Source organism: Micrasema longulum, unplaced genomic scaffold, assembly GCF_059751315.1.
Source record: "Micrasema longulum isolate JH-2025_06_02 unplaced genomic scaffold, ASM5975131v1 h1tg000394l, whole genome shotgun sequence".
NCBI lineage: Eukaryota > Metazoa > Arthropoda > Insecta > Trichoptera > Brachycentridae > Micrasema > Micrasema longulum.
In genome coordinates, this window is record NW_028277595.1 from 336088 (window position 1) to 358266 (window position 22179).

The 22179-nt window shown below is 32.9% G+C and overlaps 1 protein-coding gene across 2 annotated transcripts in view; it reads right to left on the reverse strand.

The window, feature by feature from the left end:
- LOC148281936 (tyrosine-protein kinase receptor torso-like) overlaps nt 1-21561 on the reverse strand; it is an 80623-nt gene extending 59062 nt beyond the window's left edge. For both annotated transcript variants that reach the window (XM_088225897.1, XM_088225898.1), the window contains exons 1-2: nt 21281-21561; nt 11275-11630 (exon numbers count right to left, since the gene is read on the reverse strand). In XM_088225897.1, coding sequence (XP_088082023.1) covers nt 11275-11499 — 225 coding nt within the window. In that variant the 5' untranslated portion in view covers nt 11500-11630; nt 21281-21561. The remainder of the gene's footprint in view (nt 1-11274; nt 11631-21280) is intronic.
- Nucleotides 21562-22179: the final 618 nt, after the last annotated feature.

The window sequence follows — 22179 nt, forward strand, 5'->3', positions numbered from 1 at the left end:
CTTCACGTATAGTGATGGTTTGGAAGAACCAAAAGTATGTAATAAGTATGGTTATAGAACTCTCAAATATTTAGTAACTAGCATTTTTAATTTATTGCCGAAAGAACTTAAATTTAACTCACAATAGCAAAATAAGAGAGTGGCTACTCGATCAAGAGATTATATATGAATAGTAGCTTACTCGTATGTGTAAATATTTTAATTTTTCATATATTTTCTTGAATTAAAAAAAAATATATAATTATTTTTATAAACATGTATTTTCTGATTTTTCCGGCTGTTAATTTATATCTGTTATTAATTGTTTTTATAAATGTAGATAATGTTATTTATGTTAGTATAAATATAATATCCACCGACAAGCTACGGAATGTGGCTTGGGTGGGATTTTAGTTTTAGTAAAAATATAACAATTGAAATTTTGAAATCTGTAAAAAATGTATTGTTTTATTATTTAAATAAAATTAAAAAAAAACCCTTAAGGTTTATTGAATAGAAAAAAAGCGTTCCAAATTTTTGGTTTCGTTTTTAGTTTAACAACAAACTTGTACTGGACGGTTTCGGTTTGCGCTCGCAATTTACAACCTGAGTACCAACGTCCCGTAGCGTTGTATTGCTTTAATATGTTCCTAAAAAAAACTATAATTGGCATTTAATTTTGGTTTATTTGTGAATATTGAATTTTTTTTAAACATAAGGAAAACTTAATTTTACTTTGTAGATAAAATTGAAGATAAATGTTAAATTCTCATCGTAATACGGGTCCAAGTGGGAAAGAGAGGATATGGAAATCAGTGATGAAAAATACATCACAATCCACACTATGAATAAAAAACCATGGATTTTTTTCTTCCAACGGGCCGGATTCGAACCTGCGACGCCAGTTTCACAGTTGGTCGACAAACCAACTGCGCCACGGCTCCTGTCTTATTAAACTATAACTTACTATAATAAAAATGTGTAAAATGCAAAAAAAACACGAAACTGGCTAGAACACCATTGTAGCAAGGTAAAAAAGAAAAAAGCTTTAAAAAAGAAGATACATAAAAAGGTTAACCCTTTGATCGCTGAACATAGATTTAGCAGAGTTTTTGAACTTTCCTTTTTGAATTATTTAAATAGTTTGAAAACACTGTAGTATTTTTCTTTTTTTTTAAACTCCATACATATAAAAAACTAGCGGACCCGACAGACGTTGGCTTGCCTGCCATTACCTTGGAAAAAGACTTTTCATTGATAAGAAGGTACCTAGGTACTTGTTTATGATTGAATTCCAAAAATGAAAATTATTAATATTCAAATATTGAATTTAAATAGGTATCTAAGTACTTGTTTAAGGTTGAATTCCAAAACATAAAATAAATATTTTTTCAAATATGGCATTCTTTTTGTAAACGTCGAACTCCAGTCTTCTCACCAATAGAGGGGCGTACTTTTGTTGGATTACGATTTTTAAAAATGCATCGAATTTAATATTATTTTAGTATTACCAAAAATTCAGTAAATAGAAATAAATAGGTAGAAATTATAAGAAATTACATTCATACATTCAAAAACAAACTTTTTTTATACGCAATAAAACAACATCTTACCATTTTTTTGTAAATGCATTCTCCTCGAATGCAGCCCTGATAGATCCATGAATAAAATATTTATGCTCCTTACTTCTTTTTTACACATTAGATTGAAGATTTTAACAACTATGAACATGCATAGAGCAAAGATCTATATTTCCCTGAAAACCGCACGTAAATCGGTTAAGCCGATTAGGAGGAGTTCAGTGACATTACAAGTGCAGAGGAATTACATATATAAAGATTATCAATTACTTTAATACATAACTCATTGAAAAATAAATAAAAATAGCACTACGAATGCAGTCGATATTAAATATTCGATTGAAATGTCAACTGGCCGAATTGTTCTAGATATTAATAGTGTTAAAAACGACCGCGTCGAGCGCCATATGTCCTGCAATATGACGCATGAAAGTAAATGGTCTTATGTCAAAAGTATCATCTTAAAGAAAAATAGCCCTTAAGAAATAATGTTTGAAATACAGTTTTCCAAATCAAGAATCTTCAAATAATTTGTGTAATCTGCAAGTTTTATCTAGGAGAAAAAACCCGCACTGGGGTTAAGACATTCAAAATATAGTATACTTATTCGTATGAAAAAATAAGCTGGAATAATAGTTTCTTGGCTCGCCGCAGGCGCTGGATGCGCTTTATTAATATTATTATTTATATAAAGATAAAAATACAAACTGTGGAAATGATTTAAAATAAATAGTTATTATTTATTTGTTTTTCTGTCAATAAAATTACATTAAATAATTATTATGGTTAATCAAATATAATGGTAAGCTGTGCATAATCGCTTGTATACACGGTTTGCCCCTGCTATGCACAAATAGGTGCAGAAGAGAACGATGATGATGATGACTAAATAAACATGTATGTACAGAGGAAATATATGAATAAAGATAGTAGTAAACCGTCAGGGAATCGTAATTTCAAAAGGTTGTGATTTTTTCAATACGATATATCCACAAAAATACACGTTAAACCATTAAACAACAAAAATATTGAAAATAAAGAACTTACTTGCTATCACAATTATACTATTGAAGGAGTGAGAAATTTTACACAACAGTTCTACGCAAAACTGATCCCCAGGAGCCATTTTTTAGAATTAATTACTTGAAAATGGTCGAAACTACTAAAAAACGTCAAAATATGTGCTGACAGTGATAAGTTACATCAAATTCATTCTCATATACGAGTTATTTTGCACCAAGACAAAATTCTAGCGTCAGGGGCAAGAAGTTATATCTATTATATCGCTTCATTCGATTCTACCTTTAAATTACCCCCAATAAACAGGAGTAATTCTTTTGAATTAATTACTTGATATAGCTGGAACTACTCAAAAACGTCAAAATATGTGCCGACAGTGATTTTTTACATCAAATCATTCTTATGTAAGAAAAATGTGAGTTATTTTTCGCCAGGACAAATTTGTATTGTCAGGAAGCAAAAGGGTTAATGGCGTTGTCCGTTCTGACGTCGTAAATGTATTAATGCTTCTTTTTTAGATGGGAGAACATTAATTGCGTGCATTCGATTAATTTTCATAGACAAATAAAACCTTTTGCATGCGATCTAGATTATTTTTAATTCACTTCGTTACGATAAGAATTGGGTTGTGGTCCCGTGGCTAGTGTTGCGGACTCACGGATCAGAGGCCCGAGATTCGAACCCCACTCTACCCCAACTCGATTTCCATTTTATAATAGTGAGTTATATGACGATGATACAAATCATCATTATTCCCTTTACGCACCAAATTATGCACAGGGCTCTGTATCAGTACCTACACCAACCTCAGCGTATCTTTATCATTGTTGTTACATGAAGGTAAAATGAGCAGCTTACGCTTCAGGTCTCCCTGGACCTAAAGCACCTAAAGACCTACTCCCTTGTTTGAAATACTTTAGTGTAGAAACGCATTATAAAACAAATGTTATATCTCGACCATGTCAGGAATCAAACCAGTGACCATTTGCATGATAGGAAAATGCGCTGACCATTACTCCACGAGGAAGACAATTATTACGGTTAATTTAAATACCAGTAATAAAAAGAATTGACGATTCAGTCAGGGGTCTTCAAGCCACTGTAGATAGTCTAAATAGGTACCCCGCATGCATGGGTTTAATAATAAATATTGCAAAAAATCCATGTACTGTTTAACACCTTATGCTTTGATGCCTAAAATCCCCTGACTCTGTCAAACCAGGTCATCGAAAGGATCGAGAGTTTCAAATACCTGGGAGTATATGTTACTGAAAATGGCAGCTTTCAAAAAGAACAGGGAGTGCGGCTAGGAATAGCAGGCGCCACATTCAATAGTATGAAGGCTGTCTAGTGATCGAATATTTACTAAGTGAAAAACAAATGCCACCTATACAATGCCTGCATAACACCTGTTCTTCTCTACGGATGCGAATCGTGGCACATCACTTGGGCCTGAAACAGCAAAAGTTTCGAGAATAGATGTCTCAGACGAATCTTGGGTGTGCGGTAGTTGGACTTTGTAAAGAATGAAGTAATAAAAGAACGGACGCAGCAAGTTCCGGTCACAACTGTCGTCAAGCCGAGGCGATACGCTTGGCTTGGCAATGAACTGCGAACACCTCTTGAGAGCCTTAATCACGCTTGTCACGAGCCTTAATCACGACGTCCTGGGCGTCTGCAGCTGACTGTTCTTTGGCAGTTCATGTCAAAACTACGGGACGCAAACCTGACTTTGGAGGACGCACAGGAACTAACAGCCAATAGAGATACATGGAGGCTCTTTGTGGACACCATATGCTCCAAGTAGAAGGCCGACATGGAATAATGATGATTAATAAAAAAATAATCACTTTTTAATAACGGTACCTTCTAATTAAATTATAAAATTCAATTATATTTTAATTAAGACCCAGGTTCAAAAAGATAATATAATGAAATCTGAAAATTTGTTTTTTGCTGACGTTATTTCCGGTAAAATTCTAAATTAATCAAATCCTTGTAAAAAGATTTTCTGAGAATCAGCAATTTAAGAAAATGCTAAATTGCTAAGAAAAATCCCTTAATAATATTTTGAAAGAACGCAGGTACGTATATTTTTAATAAGGGATTATGTATCACAAAGCATCTACAATAATCCGAATCGACAAATAATATAGAACAGAGGCAAGGGCACGTGAGTAATACAGTTCTGTTTGAATTTTTTTATTGAAAAATTAATAATAACACTGGTCAACATAATTTTTTATTATGGCAGTTTTTTATTATATTTTTAAATATGTATTCGGAATTCCTCCATCACTCACAGAATTTCGTCTAAACCATGGACAATACTCTTGGTTTCGTGTCCCTCAAGAAGTTTCCTAAAATTATGGATACAAAAATTAAAAAAATAATATTTGTGGGTCCAAATAAGATCGCGGGAAAGGAAATATTTAATCCACTGGAGAATGCAGCTTGGAAAGCATTCAAAAATGTTACCCACAGCTTAAAGGTTAGTCAGAATGTTTGAATATCATGCAGTTAAGAATGCAGAAAGTATTTAAATATTTGAAATTATAAATACCTGTGTCTTGAAAATCTTGCGTAATGGGGAAAAACCGGTATTATCTTTGAATTTATGTAAAAAAATTCTTTAAGAATAAAAAACTTTTTTTCTGAGACAGTTGTAAGCGCGTTTGCTTACCACGCAAGAGGTCTCGGGTTCGATTCCCGACATGGTTGAAATAAAACATTTAAAAATAAGTTTTTACATTAGAATATTTCATAGTTCCTGGACTGGCACCTGAAGCGTAAGACTGATCATCTTACCTTTATGTAGCAAAATATTCCAGATACGCTGCGGTTGGTGTACCAATTCAGTGCCCTATGCACCATTGATATGAATGATAATGATAATGTGATCAGTGATGTTTTGAGTGTGTCCGAGAAGACAGGCTGGATTTCATTTCCTAGGGAGTTTGTTAAGATCTTTCCGAGAAGGAAGTATGGGAGTCTGGGCGTTCATAGAACTTATGATCTATCATCGGCTGGTTTAAGTGGTCTCAAAATTGTAAAATATGGATAAAAGAAAGTTGTAAACGATATGTAAATTATAAGTTAGAATACCTTCAGGCTAAGTTGTAAGACGTAATTTTTTAAAACAAAGATTGTTCACGGGATTTGAATGTCGAGTTTGAAATAAATTGTCTTAAGACTAACCGTAAGTACAATCTTGTGCAAAAAACCAAATCGTCCTAACAACATCTCAGACCTTAGAGCAGATGAAGCGGGTTCTAGAGCACACGTTAAGAGCGGTTATCTTGAGTTTTTGTACTACATATTAAGATTTGAAAGTTTCCACCACAACAACACAGACGAACAAGTCTGAAAGTGAGATAGTGACAAAAGTTATTGTTATTCTTCGATTGATTTATTGATAAAAAAATACGCCTAAAAACCCACAAAATACTGTTGATTCGGGCCTGCAGTTAGGCCAGTTAGGTTCCTAAATAATATAATAATATTCCGTTTGGTCTAAACAATGACAATACGAAAACAATATGTAGTTAATGTGACATTATTTAAAATCGGTAAAGGGGTATTACTCATACCGTATTTTGTAGGAATAAAATTAAATTATGGATGCGCTAATACGTAAAATAGCTTCAAAATATTTTCCATAATCATCATCATCATTCCATGTCCGCTCCCCAGTTGGAGCACATGATAAATCTTTCGCCTTTTCCACGAAGACCCTCCAGGCATCTATGTCGGCTGCCAGCTTCTGTGCATTCTCTTGAGTCAGGTCCGCGTCCCGCATTTCTAACATGAGCTGCCGACGAACAGTCGGGAGTGGACGTCCAGGACTGGTATTCCGAACGCGTTTACAGCGCGCTATAATGCATATTTAGTACGTAAAAACGCGCTACACCGCGCTACACCGCGCTATAATTTCGTTTGGAATACCAGCCCAGGAGCTCAATCACAGATAACTATCGACATGCTAAAAAACGTGCTAAGTATTTGAGCGATCACCACGAACAATCATGAACACGCTGAAGTTAAAGCGGTCGCGTTGCAAAACGCCATAGATAAGTTCCGTATCCGTAGTCCGTGGTCAAACGTCAAATCAAAAAAGTCAACACGCGTGTAATCTCGTGCCGGTTTGTTATTTCGTTTTCAAGTTACAATGGCGACTGCTTTTCTTAACATTTGGCTTGCCGACCGCCGGCTAAATGCAATACGGCACTCGAGAAAAATTGAAAGAAGGCGTGTGCGAGATTCAACCAATCCTCTTGAACTGACCGAAGTTGAATTTCGTTTTGCAACGCGACCGCTTTAACTTCAGCGTGTTCATGATTGTTCGTGGTGATCGCTCAAATACTTAGCACGTTTTTTAGCATGTCGATAGTTATCTGTGATTGAGCTCCAGGACGTTAAAAACAGGATGCCTTGTAAAATAGACAAATAGTTACATCGGGCCTTAGAGTATGTTTCAATGTACCTGGTCGACGTACCCGCCACAGATCTCTTTTTGTTCTGCAAGTTCTAGGACCAACTATCACATGCACTCGCCTATCCCTAGGCTCCACAGATACGGCAATCAGTATGAGGACAAGGCTGATATATTTTGTTCCGGACTTGATAGTTATAAGACGAGTCTGATTTCTTTTTTTCTCTCGCAATATTATTCTTAAACTTTTCTTTATATTTAAAAATGTTTTCCTTTTTTGTTTTTTCATATTTATGGATTTGTTTCGTTAATATTTTTGGCTGTTTATATGTATTTACCTACTTATGCAATTTTATATTTTTTTCTAATGTATTTATATACAGCTGTTCTTTAAACCCTGTCACATCCGAAACCACGATGATCAGTATGAGCAAGAAGACATATTGGCATATTAAAATAAATTTTTAGAACGAATAAAGTTTAAAAAAATAAAATATTTAAAAAAAACAAATGGTTGCTAATTTCTGCAGGAGAGAAACGAGGAGGGGGAGGGGGAAGTCTGACACACCGCTAACCACGCGGCCGCGCCCCCCTCGCTTCTCCCCTGCAGTAGTCAGCAACCATTTGTTATTTTTACAATTTTTCTTCGTTCTAAATATTTTTTTAAATATGCCAATATGTCTTCTTGCCCATACTGATCATCGTGGTTTCGGATGTGACAGGGTTAAAAGAACAACCTGTATGTATTCATATTTATGTTCAATATATGTTAAAAGCAATTTATGGCGTTTATGTAAAAATAAATAAATAAATAACGCGCATTGCATAGAACAAAAGCGTTGCAAATTTTTGGTTTTGATTAACAACATACGTATTAAGCTAGGGTTTCCTAGAACAGCGGTGCCCGTATCTTGACGGCCGTAGTGAACGGTGATGCGGTGGACAGCCGTCGTAACGTCGACTAGTGAGTGGTTTTCTAGGGAAACGGTGTTAAATGGTGTTGATAACACCGTTTTCCTATGAAACCACACTCTAGTCACCGTTGCGACGGTTATCCACCGCATCACCGTTCATTACGGCCGTTAAAATACGGGGACCGCTGTCTTAGGAAACCCTAGCTTAACGGACGATTTCGTCTCTGGGCTTGGTTTTGCTTATAATAACGTAGAAATTTCCTTATTACAATAGTTAAAGAAGAATTATAGAAATATACATTGGAACAATCCAGCAATAATAAACATTTGAAATCTACCCTTTAAGGAAATAAATAGATGAAGTATGAATGATGGGAATAATCGAAGTACAAGCATACGAGACATGCAAATAATCGAATAAAAACATCGAATTAATCGATTTTTTTTACCGTGAAATGTCAGAAAACGCAAAAAAAAAACATTTCTGACATTCAGGGGGGGGGGAGGAGTAAGCGAATTCATGTGTAATAACAAAGTACTTCAAAATAATAATTAGGAAGTTTAGCCCTACGGGAAACTGGGTTTGAAACATGTTTTATTACGCACGGTAAAAATTACAGCAACAAATTGTAAATTTCTTGAAAATGTACGAAATAAATTATTTCAATAAAAACGAACTAATTTGAATGACGTCACTAGTTCACAGAAATCAACCAATAATATAACGTTGTGATAGTTATATGTATGCGGTGTAGTGGTCAGCGCGTTTGGCAACCATGCAAGAGGTCTCGGGTTCGATTCCCGGCATGGTTGATTTGAAATATTTATTTAAAAGGGTGTTTTCACACTAAAATATTTCATAGTCCCTGGACTGGTTATCAGAAGCGTAATACTAATCATCTTACCTTAATGTAACACAGAATAATTAAGATACGCTGCGATTGGTTTACCAATGCAGTGCCCTATGCACCTAAAGTCCGAAATCATATTTCGATTGTCTCGAAATCTTAAGTTCGAAATCATATCTCGAAATGTAAAGTCCGAATTCATATCTCGATTGTTTCGAAATGTCAATTCCGAAATCATATCTCGATTGTATCGAAATGTCAATTCCGAAATCATATTTCGATTGTCTCGAAATGTCAAGTCCGGAATCATATTTCGATTGTCTCGAAATGTCAAGTCGGGAATCATATTTCGATTGTCTCGAAATCTCAAGTCCGGAATCATATTTCGATTGACTCGAAATGTCAAGTCCGAAATCATATTTCGATTGTCTCAAAATGTCAAGTCCGAAATCATATTTCGATTGTCTCGAAATGTCAAGTCTGAATTCATATCTCGATTGTCTCGGGAAACCATTTTGAATGAATTCACTCGAGATATCGCGATTATTTTTCCGATTAGTACGAGTGAACTCGATTAATTGTAAGCATTTCGAAATGTCTCGATTTTTTTAAAAAATCTAATTTTTGGATTATTTTAATTCAATTTTTCCCACCATCAATAAGTATATCTCTCAAATTCCTGTTTTGAGAATTCAAGCATTCAAGTTTTGTTCTAATTTGATTCTTTTATAACTTATTTAAATATAGTAAGATGTTAAGTGCTCGTTTAAGAACATGTTTTAAATTTTTTATGTGACTCCCGTGGTTAATCCTTTAGGTTTCCTTAAGGTAAATACATTAATATAATATTTCTATATATGGTACTGCATTTATAAACCAAAAGCAGTGTATTGCGATCATCTGTCACATAAAGGTAAGGTGATTAGTCCTACACTTTAGGTGCCAGTCCAGAAACATTTAAATCTTGCAGTTTAAACAACTTTTAAAATAAATATTTCTCCAACGCCCTGCCAGGAATCGAACTCCGGACTTTAAGAATGGTAATCAAAAGCGCCTACCACTATACAAAGAGGCAGACTTAATTTAATTTTCTTTTACAGTACAGGTAAACGTCGTTTTGCGCTGGTTCGATTTACGCCGATTTACAATTACGCCGGTTGGCGCCGGCGTGGAATTCCCCGGTTCGGCCGACACCAGACGATAGTAAGCGCCGCGATTCTAATAGCAGACACACATTTACAAGTTGTTTTATTCTTTTACCGTGTGCGCGAGCAGCATATTGTGTGTGTGAAATTATTTCCGAGTTAATTTTCGTTTTGCGTTTAAGAAAAATAAAAAGGTGTGATTATATATTTTATTTTATTATTATTAAAATTAAAAGAATATCCACATTTTTGTAGGTGATGCTATGATTCTGTATGAAAGGAAACAACAATCAAAGCAAATGAAATTGGATGCTTTTTTAAAAAAAGTTTGAGAATTTAATTTAGTACCGACGAACTGGTGAGTTGGTATTTGTTATTAAGAAATCATTATTTATGCTGAATGCTGTCGAAATGCGATCTCTCAAGCGAATGTGTGGTAAGACTATGTACGATAGATGCACAAATGTTGAGATCCGTACATTATGTAAAGCTGAGACAAGCATTATAGACAAAATCAAGAAAGGAGCTCTGCGCTGGTTTGGACATGTAGAACGAATGGACAGCGAGAGAACGGCTAAGAATATTTACAATGCGAATGTTGATGGATGCAGAAATAGAGGAAGACCGAGAAAGACATGGCATGACCAAATCCAACAAATACTTAAAGATGGACATGTCAAAAGTCGGTATAATCGGCGCGCGTGCATGAGAAGATGTATGAATGTAGAGGAAGCGAGATCTGTATGCAAAGATTGAGTGTTGTGGCGTTCTATCCTCTCTGCCTACCCTTACGGGGAAACGGCGTGATGGTTTGTTTGTTTGTTGTTTGTTTATTTATATCAAGAGATTAATATTTATTTTGTTTTTTGTAAATGAATTTAAACTGTATTTATTAAATACATTTATAATTTATTTTGAATATTTAAAGGATATGTATTAAACAAACATGTTAGATTGTTCTTAGAATTTTGACACAGAACCTGACCTTATATCTTCCATTATATTTGTGTTCATTTTACGCCTATTTTTTTTACGCCAGTGTCTCGGAACAGAACCCCGGCGTAAAACGACGTTTACTTGTATTTTAAAAACTCTCGTCCATGGTTAGGTTATATTTCACAAACAGAACTGTATTCTTTATCCACGTGGACACAGATAACATAGAATAATAGGTTGTTAAATATTCGAATGGACTGCACAGTACGTACGTATACATTGATTTGTTTGTTCTGGAACATTAAGAACATTAAGTACTTTTTGTTACACGGCGATTTGAATAAAATTCGAACTCAGGGCGACATTATCTACTCAAAATTCAAACATTATTCTAATTTATTTACAAAAAGATCTACATACTGTCTGGTCGCTTGGACATATCGCCAAACATAATGCATTAATCATGTCCCCTTGCTGTCTGCTGATTCCGCCATCTTGTGTTGTCTGTGAGCTCGTGTGAACGGGCGAAGTATGACAGCCCGCCAAATTCAAAACGACGAACGACACTAGCGACAATTTCAACATGGCCGCCGCAAAGTTTGACGGCCCAAAGTTCGAACTCATGTGTAATAATTGTAGAAACATGGCTTTTAAAATCTTAATTTAAACTCATTTTGTCACTGAACTGTTTTTCAAAAGGTTTTTTTGACCTCATTATAGTAACGAAAAAGAAAATAACTGATGCATTGTCGCAGATTTGCAGTCATTATTCGTATCTGAAAAAATAAGAAAAAAACATGATTATTTCAAAATAACATTTTGAAAATTTATAATTAAAATGATAGGCTTTGGATCATTTATTACATGAATGTTTGGTGATCAGTCTTACGCTTCCGGTGCCAGGCCAGGAGCTGTAAAATATTGCATTGTAAAAACAACTAAAAAAAATATATTAGAAAATGAACCATGTTGGGTAGAGAGCGATTCGCAATACTAGCCACGGGACCATAATATCGGGACCATAAATATAAAAGCAAGTATATTACCAAAATACATATTAATTTTTCATTTTCATTTTCATTTATTTATTCAGATATTTAGAACATTACAGAAAAAGACCCAATTCATTCTAAATACAATAATAGATCACAAATTACAGTAAATAATTATGTTATTAAAATAATATAACAAAATGTAAAAGAAAAATTAAATGTTAGAAAGTGCTTTCCTAAGGGAAGGCCCACTGTCGTGAAATATGTCGACATCCGAGGCGATGCGATTAAGTAGCAAGATTGCCCTACCAACCGGCATAACCATTGGCAGGTTGGTTCTGCATCGCGGTAGGTAAAACAATCGATGCTGTCTTTGTCGAAGATAGTTATCAGGTACGAACAGACCTACATCCATCAGAATTTCTGAGTTATGTATGCGACCACCGATCACCTGGAAAAAGTGAACACCCAAATGAACGTCCCTCCTCCTCCATAATGACTGATAGCCTAGCATTCCCAGTAAAAAGTCAGTTGGGAAGAGCCAAGGATAATATCCACACTCTTTAAGGTACAGATAGCGCAGAAATTTTTTCTGCACTCTCTCCACCATCAAAGAGTATCGAGTCTCATGTGGCGACCAAATAATGGAACTAAACTCCAAACGACTTCTTACCAAGGAATTATACAATGTCCTCAAAATCTGAGTGTTAGAAAAGATCTTGGCATTTCTAAGAACAAAACCAAGCATTTTAAGGGAGTCATTACATAGATTAACTATATGAAGATTAAAAGATAACTGAGCATCAAACAACACCCCGAGATCTCTGGACGTTGAAACCCTTTCAAGTCTTACTCCGTCCATGAGATAACGATAGTATATTGTTTTGGATGCTCTTGTGTATGCCATTGTGTATGCCATTAATGTAATTCCGTGAAAGAAAACTTCACCCCGAAACTCTTTCTAAATAAAAAAAATAAATCGGTTCAATTTGGGGTGCGGGTTTTATCTTTTTTTAAAATCAAAACCTAGGTTTGGAGAACTTGGGTTTCCGTTCTCTTGATGCATGCCTGCCCACCGCCGCATCCTCACGACGCTCATAGGAGGCTGCTGCGTCAGTTCTCGGACTTCAATGGTAGTAATGAAATCAAACCACCTTATGCCTAATATTCTCCTTAAGCACTTGCTCTAAAAAAAGTTTGATGTTTTGAGTTTTGATAAGGTGCTATCGTTAAAATGTCCAAAATGATTTTTATTCAATTTTTGGGCCGCGTTATTTAAAAACCGTGCATTTTAACACGAGGTTCCAGTGTAATTTGATTTTCTGTTTTACTATGGTCGTGTTTTTGGCACAAGCTCAGAGTAATCATTCTCTAGAGAAGCCCTTAAGCTTTATTGCATCATTCCCAGTCAGTGAAAAACCCACTTCCCTCTTTTCTCAATCCAATGAAGTGCAAAAATAAGACAAGTTCTTTTTTGTTTTGTACACCATTTTGTGAAAAGGACCTAAATTATATTGTTATGGTATTTGTTACAATTATTGTAGTGTAAAGTTTTCGCAAACCAAGTTTTGTAAAATTTCCATTGAAAATAAGCGTGAAAATGGCATTTTTTAATAAAAAAATGATAAAAGCGCCATCTATGAATAATTATTTTCATATTTTCATTTGAAATAACCTGAACAATAAACATGTAACAGACGGTTTCGGTTAGCGCTTGCAATTCTCAATCTAAGTACCTTTTGCCGTAATTTAATGTATTAAAAAAAAAAAAAAATATTTTAGAAAACATACAGTCATACATAATAAGTATTAAAAACAACAATTTTTTAACATAAAAAGACCAATTAAGTTTTCATAAATTATGCAAAAGATATAAACATTAAATGTGACAAAAAAAATAAGAATTTCAATTGAGAAAAGAATAATTGTTAACATTTGCGTTTTCCATGGAGGTAATAAATTAAAATAAATAAAAGAATGTACACTCCGAGCCATCCACGCACACACATGAATGCACATATAAAACATACACAAACATATAAATTACACGCGGCACATATACATAGCATAAACCACCAAACATTCAGCAACTATCCCAAATAATCGACCCCATGAAGAAATTTTCTGTACAAATGCAACGTGCAATTAAAATCATCAATACTGATTCCATTATAATTTCTACAGGTACGTCTAATAAATGAATTCGAGGTATAATTGTTTTTACAAGTTGGTACATAAAAAAGGGTATGTAATGTAAATTGCTGTCATCTGTAGCGAACTACGTGGTCAGTAATTATAGGATGGTTTTTCTCAATACGGGCGACTCTATTAGGTCATTACCCTAAGGGCACAAGTTGATAACTACAAATTTTCGAAAAATTAGAAGTATTCATAAATGGAATAAAATAATCTTTATTTAAAAAAAAAATCGCATTTTTATAAATACAAAAAACAATGTTTCATAATATGCAGCTTGTATTTATATTTGAATCGTTAATTTCGGATGAGTTTTTAGCTTTAAAGGTGCAAATTCTCACAATTAATAAAATGTAGTTACCGACTTATGCCGGAAACTCGACAATATAATGATTTTCCAATTATAAGATTCGAAGGGGTAAATATTAAATGTTAATCCCTTTCCAAACACAAGGGGCTTAATCTTTTTAGAGGGGGGTTGGTAACAAAAGCCTACGATGTATGCAAGGGAAGCGATCAGCTGATGAATGTCGATAAAACAAAAGTGATGGTTTTTGAAAGAAATTAAAGTACCTATAATTGAATGTGTTATCACTGTGAATGGTTAAACTGACACAGATAGGGGTGTTTGTGTCCCTGGGAAGTATGTTTACTAGGGATGGAATGACTGAGAAATATATTGAGAGGGCAGTAAATGCCGGGAACGGGGCGAACGGTGCACTTAAATTTACCTTGGCAAAGAAATGAAGATGAACATCGGAGGACGCAAAATTAGCAGTTCACATTATTCACAATTCACAGTTCATTAGGAGTTCTGGTGCTGGCCCTTGTTTATGGGAGCGAAGTGTGGAATTGGAAAATAAATGATGGAAGCAGGTTGAAATTTGTAATATTTACGTTTCGCAACGTATAATCCTGCTGCGCAATCACATATTGGAATTTCATCGGTGTAGATATTTTTATTTATTTATTTACTATTTATCATGCTATTCATTCAAATGTCAAGAAAAGCAGTCGCCATAATAATTGTAATTTAATTTTCACTTTTTTGTATTAGATACTCCTTGCTATTTTACAAATGCAAGTTATTGTATTATTTTTTACCGTAAACGCCGAGAGCAGCTATTAAGCCGAAAACACTCGTCCAAAGTTCAGGTTCTAATTCTCACACATCATCATTCCATATCCGCTCTCTAGTTGGAGCATATGGCATCCACAAAGAGCATTTTGCGTCCTCCCAAGTCAGGTTCTCGTCAGCAGTGGACGTCCAGGACGTTGAGAACTTGATGCCTCAAAAAGTAGGCAAGCGTGCTAAGCATGTTCATTATTGTTCATTGTGATCGCTCAAATACTTAGCATGTTTTAAAGACGTCGATAGTTATTTGTGATTGAGCTACTGGCTGTTTTGCAGAACAGAATAGACCTTCCTGAATTCGATAACACCAATATCTGATTTTCTCAAAATTGTGAACTGGCTGCTTTATGCATAACTACATTCAATTTGTCTTCGCACAGTAAGGATACATATTTTTTACATTGAAATCCGGAATATTTATACACATTTTACTTTTCAAGTCCGATTTAAAATGTCTGTTGGAAGATTTAAAAAAATACAACTTCAACATTTAAATTTAAATTAAAAAAAAGAGATATAAGCTTTTTAATAATTAAAAAAGGAATGGCCCACGCTCAGACGCTGAAGTCTTTGTGGGCATTTTTTCCAATTTATGTGATTGCTTAATTTTAAGATGTATCTTTCTAAAGTGTATTTACGTAATTATATTTCTATGTTAATAATATATTAACATATTACAACAGAGATGAAGAACATTAATTTAAGAGAAGGAAATCCAGAAGTCTAGGTATCTACAGGGCTTATGACCTGTCAACGGCTGGTTTAAGTGGCCACTTTACACACTGTGTAACATTCACCATTCTGCCCATATTAGAACATCTATATTCCTTCAATTCTTTCATCTGTTGATGTTTGTGAAGTTAAAGAGCTGAAACATTTATTTATGCGGGTGAGATTCATCTAATTGAATTATTTCACCTACATACTAGGCAACGCCTGAAAATGTTATTTTTTCAATTTCCATACTTATTAATGGACCAGGTGGATTTATCAAGAACAGTTTGAGTTTGTCCAAACTTTTATAGACAAGGACTGGATTTAACTCCCTGGGGAGCTGTTTATATTAAGTTGCCACTTAAACCAGCTATTGACATGTCATAAGCCCTGTAGATGCCTAGACTTCTATATTACCTTCTCTTAAATTAAATTTCTTCATCTCTGTTGTAATATGCTAATATAAACAGCAAGGAGTTAAATCCAGTCCTTGTCTATAAAAAATTGGACAAACTCAAACTATTGTTGATAAATAATATATGTATGGAAAAATAAACTATTAAAAAAATCAAGTCTTGTATCCTACGTAGACTCGTGTTACATCACAGCCACACAGGAATTTATCGTCATAAGTTATATTTTATTGTATGCACTTATGTAAAATCTGTTTTATGCGCTACATTAGTACCTAATATACATAGTTCTGGCGGGCCGTGATTAATTTAAAGGTAATAAAAAAAAAATAATTATTTAAGTAAATAATATATAAGTAATATAATTTTATAAAGATTATATTTGAAGCACTAACTTTGTGGTAATTCATTAAAATAAAATAAATAAAACAACTTTGTTTTTAACCACTAATTTTTATTTTTCACCGACCGGTTTCAAAGCAAACAAGCTTCTTTGTCAAGGTTTACGTAACTAATAAATTGATTCCTTTTCATTTTATTTCTATCATGTTCACTAAATACTACACGTGGACCCAATAAATCAAGAGTTTTATTTCCTTACACGGGTGGTGATCTGATATCATTATTTTCGAAGTAAGACAGGAGAGGACTAAAAGAAATATAGTTTATTTGGTTATTAATTATTGTTTTCTTACTATGAATCGCTTTTTTAATTTCTAAGATTTGATTTAATTTATTGGGTCCACGTGTAGTATTTAGTGAACATGATAGAAATAAAATAAAAATGAATCGATTCATTAGTTACGTAAACTTTGACAAAGAAGCTCGTTTGCTTTGAAACCGGTCGGTGAAAAATAAAAATTAGTGGTTAAAAACAAAGTTGTTTTATTTATTTTATTATAATAAATAACCACAAAGTTAGTGCTTCAAATATAATCTTTACAAAATTATATTACTTATTTATTATTTACTTATATGCAGGAACAAATAAATAATATTTTTTTGTTGATTACCTTTAAATTAATCACGGCTCGCCAAAACTATTACATTAGGTACTAATGTAGTGCATAAAACAGATTTATTTATTTATTTAAATCTTTAAGTAGGGCACACATATCATACATATTGTTATGTGTGTTCTAATAATAACATTGCAAATATATTTAATTTATAAATTGTTTATCACATATGTCTTGACCATTATTTTAAATTTTGATATGTTTTTTTCTTCATAAATATTTTTTTCCATTTCGTAATACTTTTTAATTGCTTTAAATAAAATTGAATTGTGTGACTTTGCCTTTTTCCTAAATGGAAGTCTAATTTTGTTCTTTTCTCTAGTATTGTGATTGTGTTCATGCTGGTTCCGATCAATTTTTTTCCAAAATTCTGTTTTTTTATTAGAGTTTATAATTTTATGAACAAATATCATTGTATTGTAAAATATTCTTTGTTTATATGTTAATAATTTCATTTCATTTACCATCGACTTTACCCTCGTGTATCTGTTTTTTTTCAAAATGATTCTAAAGGCTTTATTTTGTAATACAGTTAGTTTATCTATGTTTTCTTTGTTTGATAAAAATAAAATGCTACTACAGTAGTTAACGTGTGGTTCAATAATTGCTTTGTAAATAGTTTTGCAGGAGTCCTTATCAATAAATCTTCTGATCCTTCCCAAAATTGATATTTTTTTTGCAATCTTATTTATTACCATCTTAGCGTTTTGGTGAAATGTAAGTTTTGAATCCAACATTACACCTAAATATTTAATTTCAGTGACTTCATTAAGTTTTTCATTTTCTATTACAATTGATGGTGTAATTTCTATTCTTTTGTTTCCTATATTCATATATTTAGTTTTGTTTACATTTAATTTTAATTTATTATTTTTAGCCACAGTGATACACTATTAAGATCATGATTTAGTCTGTCCATAATTGTTTTATAATTTTCTCCCGATATATATATATTAAGGCATCGTCTGCAAGATTTTACATAAGTGCATACAATAAAACATAACTATGTGGCCGTGATGTAACACGAGTCTACGTAGGATACAAGACTTGATTTTTTAATAGTTTATTTTTCCATACATATATTATTTATCAACAATAGTTTGAGTTTGTCCAAAATTTTATAGACAAGGACTGGATTGAACTCCTTGCTGTTTATATTAACATATTACAACAGAGATGAAGAAAGTTAATTTAAGAGAAGGTAATATAGAAGTCTAGGCATCTACAGGGCTTATGACCTGTCAATAGCTGGTTTAAGTGGCAACCTTACATAAACAGCTCCCCAGGGAGTTAAATCCAGTCCTTGTCTATAAAAGTTTGGACAAACTCAAACTATTGTTGATAAATCCACCTGGTCCATGAAGAAGTATAGAAATTGAAAACATAGCATTTTGCCTAGTATGTGGGTAAAATAATTCAATTAGATTAATCTCACCCGCATAAATAAAGGTTTCAGCTCTTTAACTTCACAAACATCAACAGATGAAAGAATTGAAGGAATATAGATGTTCAAATATAAACCAGCCATCGACAGGTCATAAGCCCTGTAGATGCCTAGACTTATATATTACCTTCTCTCAAATGTTCCTTATCTCTGTTGTAATATGTTAATAAATACTTAGAATCGATTATTGATTCTAAATTTAATTGGGGTGTTCATATTGATGGAATCCGCGACAGATAAAGGTACTGGCTCAAAGCTATTTATGAAATCGAGAGGACCTTTCAAAACGTTAAGATACATATAAACCTCGCTCATTGAATCCATTATATCTTACGGTGTTCGTGTCTGGGGTATCACCTTCCAGTCTCACCTTCCAGTCTCATCTGGGTAAAATTTATGATATTCAGGTGAGACTGCTATACATATAAATATTTTTTTTTTTTTAGTAAATTATGTAATGTCCTGCCGGTAAAACAGCTTTGTGACTACAAATTGATTGTAGATCACTTTGTTGATCCGAAATTAAAAAAGCTGTATCTCACACTCTCATCATTAGATTAAAAACGAAGGGTTCCCTGGTCGTTCCACGAATCACAAATTACTTCGGAGAACGGATATCAAATTGCGTTCTTCCAAGGTTGTTCAATAATCTCCCGCAAACCATCATTAAAATAAAAGATCTTAAATTTAAACAAAAGAACTGAAAAAGTATCTGCTTAATATTTTATGGTGACTGATCAAAGGTAATAAATAAATATAAATGTATAAAGTGTGTAAAATAAACCTATTACATCACGAGGCCGACAAAGCGATGCTGCCATGCGCGAGGTCTCTGGTTCGATTCCCGACATGGTTGAAATTAAATATTTATTTGAAAGGATGTTTTCACTCCAGAATATTTCATTGTCCCTGGATTGTTACTTGAAGCGTAAGACTGATCATCTTATCTTATCTTTATGTTACAAAAATAATCAAGATACGCTGCGATTGGTGAACCAATGCAGTGCCCTATGCACCATTACGTGCGGAAAAGGAATTTGATGATGATGAAAATAAACCTGTCCTAAAAAAAATTTCTTTTTGTCTTTTACCACAATTATTTTATCATGGCATAATTATATTTTTTTATGTCCTGACTTGTTAGAAAATTCCGTGTTTAGTCGGGACTCTTTTATAAATAAATTAAAAACATTTATATACATATAAAACAATATACAAAATAATCAAAATAATATACAAAATAATCAAAACAATATACAAAATAATAATTAAAAAATATAAATAATAAAAATGTATACATGTCCAGGAATGGAATGCAGAGAAATTACTTGATAATGCATGGCAATATGTTATTAATAATTTATAGTAATTTTATAATTTCATTCGGTAATTAATTGATAGTAAAAATAAATACAAAGTAATTCAATAAAGTAACAATAGTAATACATCTGTATGGTAGAATATGTTATTTAGTAAACTCAATTATAATAATTAATAATTAACTTATTATAATATGTTTCTAAAAATACCAAATAAACGCTATTGTGCAGCACTGAAACATGAATATAATAATTTATGAAATAAGGATGTTAAAATATAATAAGAATGGTGAAATTTACAGTGTCAAAAGCGCCCACGTAAAACCAGCCAATGACAGGACATACGCTTCGTTATGTCTCGACTTCCTTATTCCTTTTCATATTTGGTGTAATAGTTTAATATTAAGAAGATATGCGGTGCCTGATTAGTTTGATGAATAGGTAAAGACAACTGCATGTCACACTGATTATGTGTAACTAAAGTCGAAGTTTCATTGTCTCGTTTTCCGCACCCCAAAACTGAACCGATTTTGTTTTTTTTCCAGAAAGAGTATCAGAATGATATGTTTCTGTGTCGAAACATTTTCTGTTTTTCAAAATTATTTATAATATTTGTACACCGTACGTCGGAGTAAAGCAGATTTTTTGGGTTTTTGGATGGTCTGAGCTCCCATAAGAAACAATTTATTTTAAAAAAAATGATCAAGTCATGCCAATGGTAAATATCTATAATGTGTAAAAAATCACTGCTGCAGTGCCATAATCTGGGAAGAAAATACGGGAGGACGTTTGCGGTTCTTTCAGTCTTTTATCGTTTGGACAAACTAGAAATATTTCTAATATATAATAATTGTAAAAACGTATTCCATTAGTAACTATAAATATTATATTATACAATTCCTTTCAGCACTCAAACTCATAATCGGATCCCACATTTTTCATTATCTAATGCCTTCAAGAAAGGTATTTTTTATCTATTAAATTATGTATGTACAAGTTTGTATACTGCAATTAAAAAAAAATATGTTTAAATTTAATTTTTCAATGTGTAAATTTTGACAAGTTTGTTTGACCTGTGTGTTTTTTGTTTGGCCGTGCTTATAGCAATAAGCCCGCCAAAGTGCATATTTTTTGTTTTTGAAAGTTAATATAAAAAAATACAACAATTAAGTCAATAACATAAAACACACTTACTCTGAATAGTGAAACATTAGTATTATATTAGAACTACCCACTATTTTTTCACGCAAAATTGTCAACTGGTTTTTATTTTTATAAACAAGAAAATAAAACTATTTAAATACTTATAAATTAAAGTTAAAAGCACTCATCATCAGGAACAAAGCGAGCAATCGCATTTTTAGTACATTAAGATAATTTTAAATTGTGATTTGTTTCACAAATAAGAATTATAAATATTGGCCAAATAGCGCCAAGCGAACACGACCGTCCCACTCAAATTTCTTCCGACAACTGAAAACTGATATACGTGCAACTGAAAAGGTCTACGTAGAGATCTGAAACTGAATTATTGTATTGAGCTTCAAACATTAGAAAACGATTATTAAAAATCTCTCAGAATGTTGAATTGAAACAGAGAATATCGCATTATGGTGCGAGTATAAAAGAAAATGATCAGAGTGGATAAAAATGTTTATTTGAAGTGAATTTTTGATTAAAGTAACTGAAAAAAATGTGTTTAGTGTCTTGAGACGGGGATGCTGACCCTAGTTAGGCGGTTGAGATGAGTCACCACCAAAAAAGTATTTCAATAATATTTAATTGTATTTTAGTAATATTAAATTGCATTTTCACAATATATAATTGTAATTAGAAATCAAACACTGATTTGAGTCTACTGAACACTTTATTTTATTTTTACAAGTATAAACATATAAAAATAAAAACTTCGTGACAATTGTTTCGCCTTATTAGGGCATTTTTAAACGAAACGAATGAAAATGCCCTAATAAGGCGAAACAATTGTCACGAAGTTTTTATTTTTATATGTTTATATTTGTAAAAATAAAATAAAGTGTTCAGTAGACTCAAATCTGTGTTTGATTTCTAATTATAAGTTTAAATATGGAGTT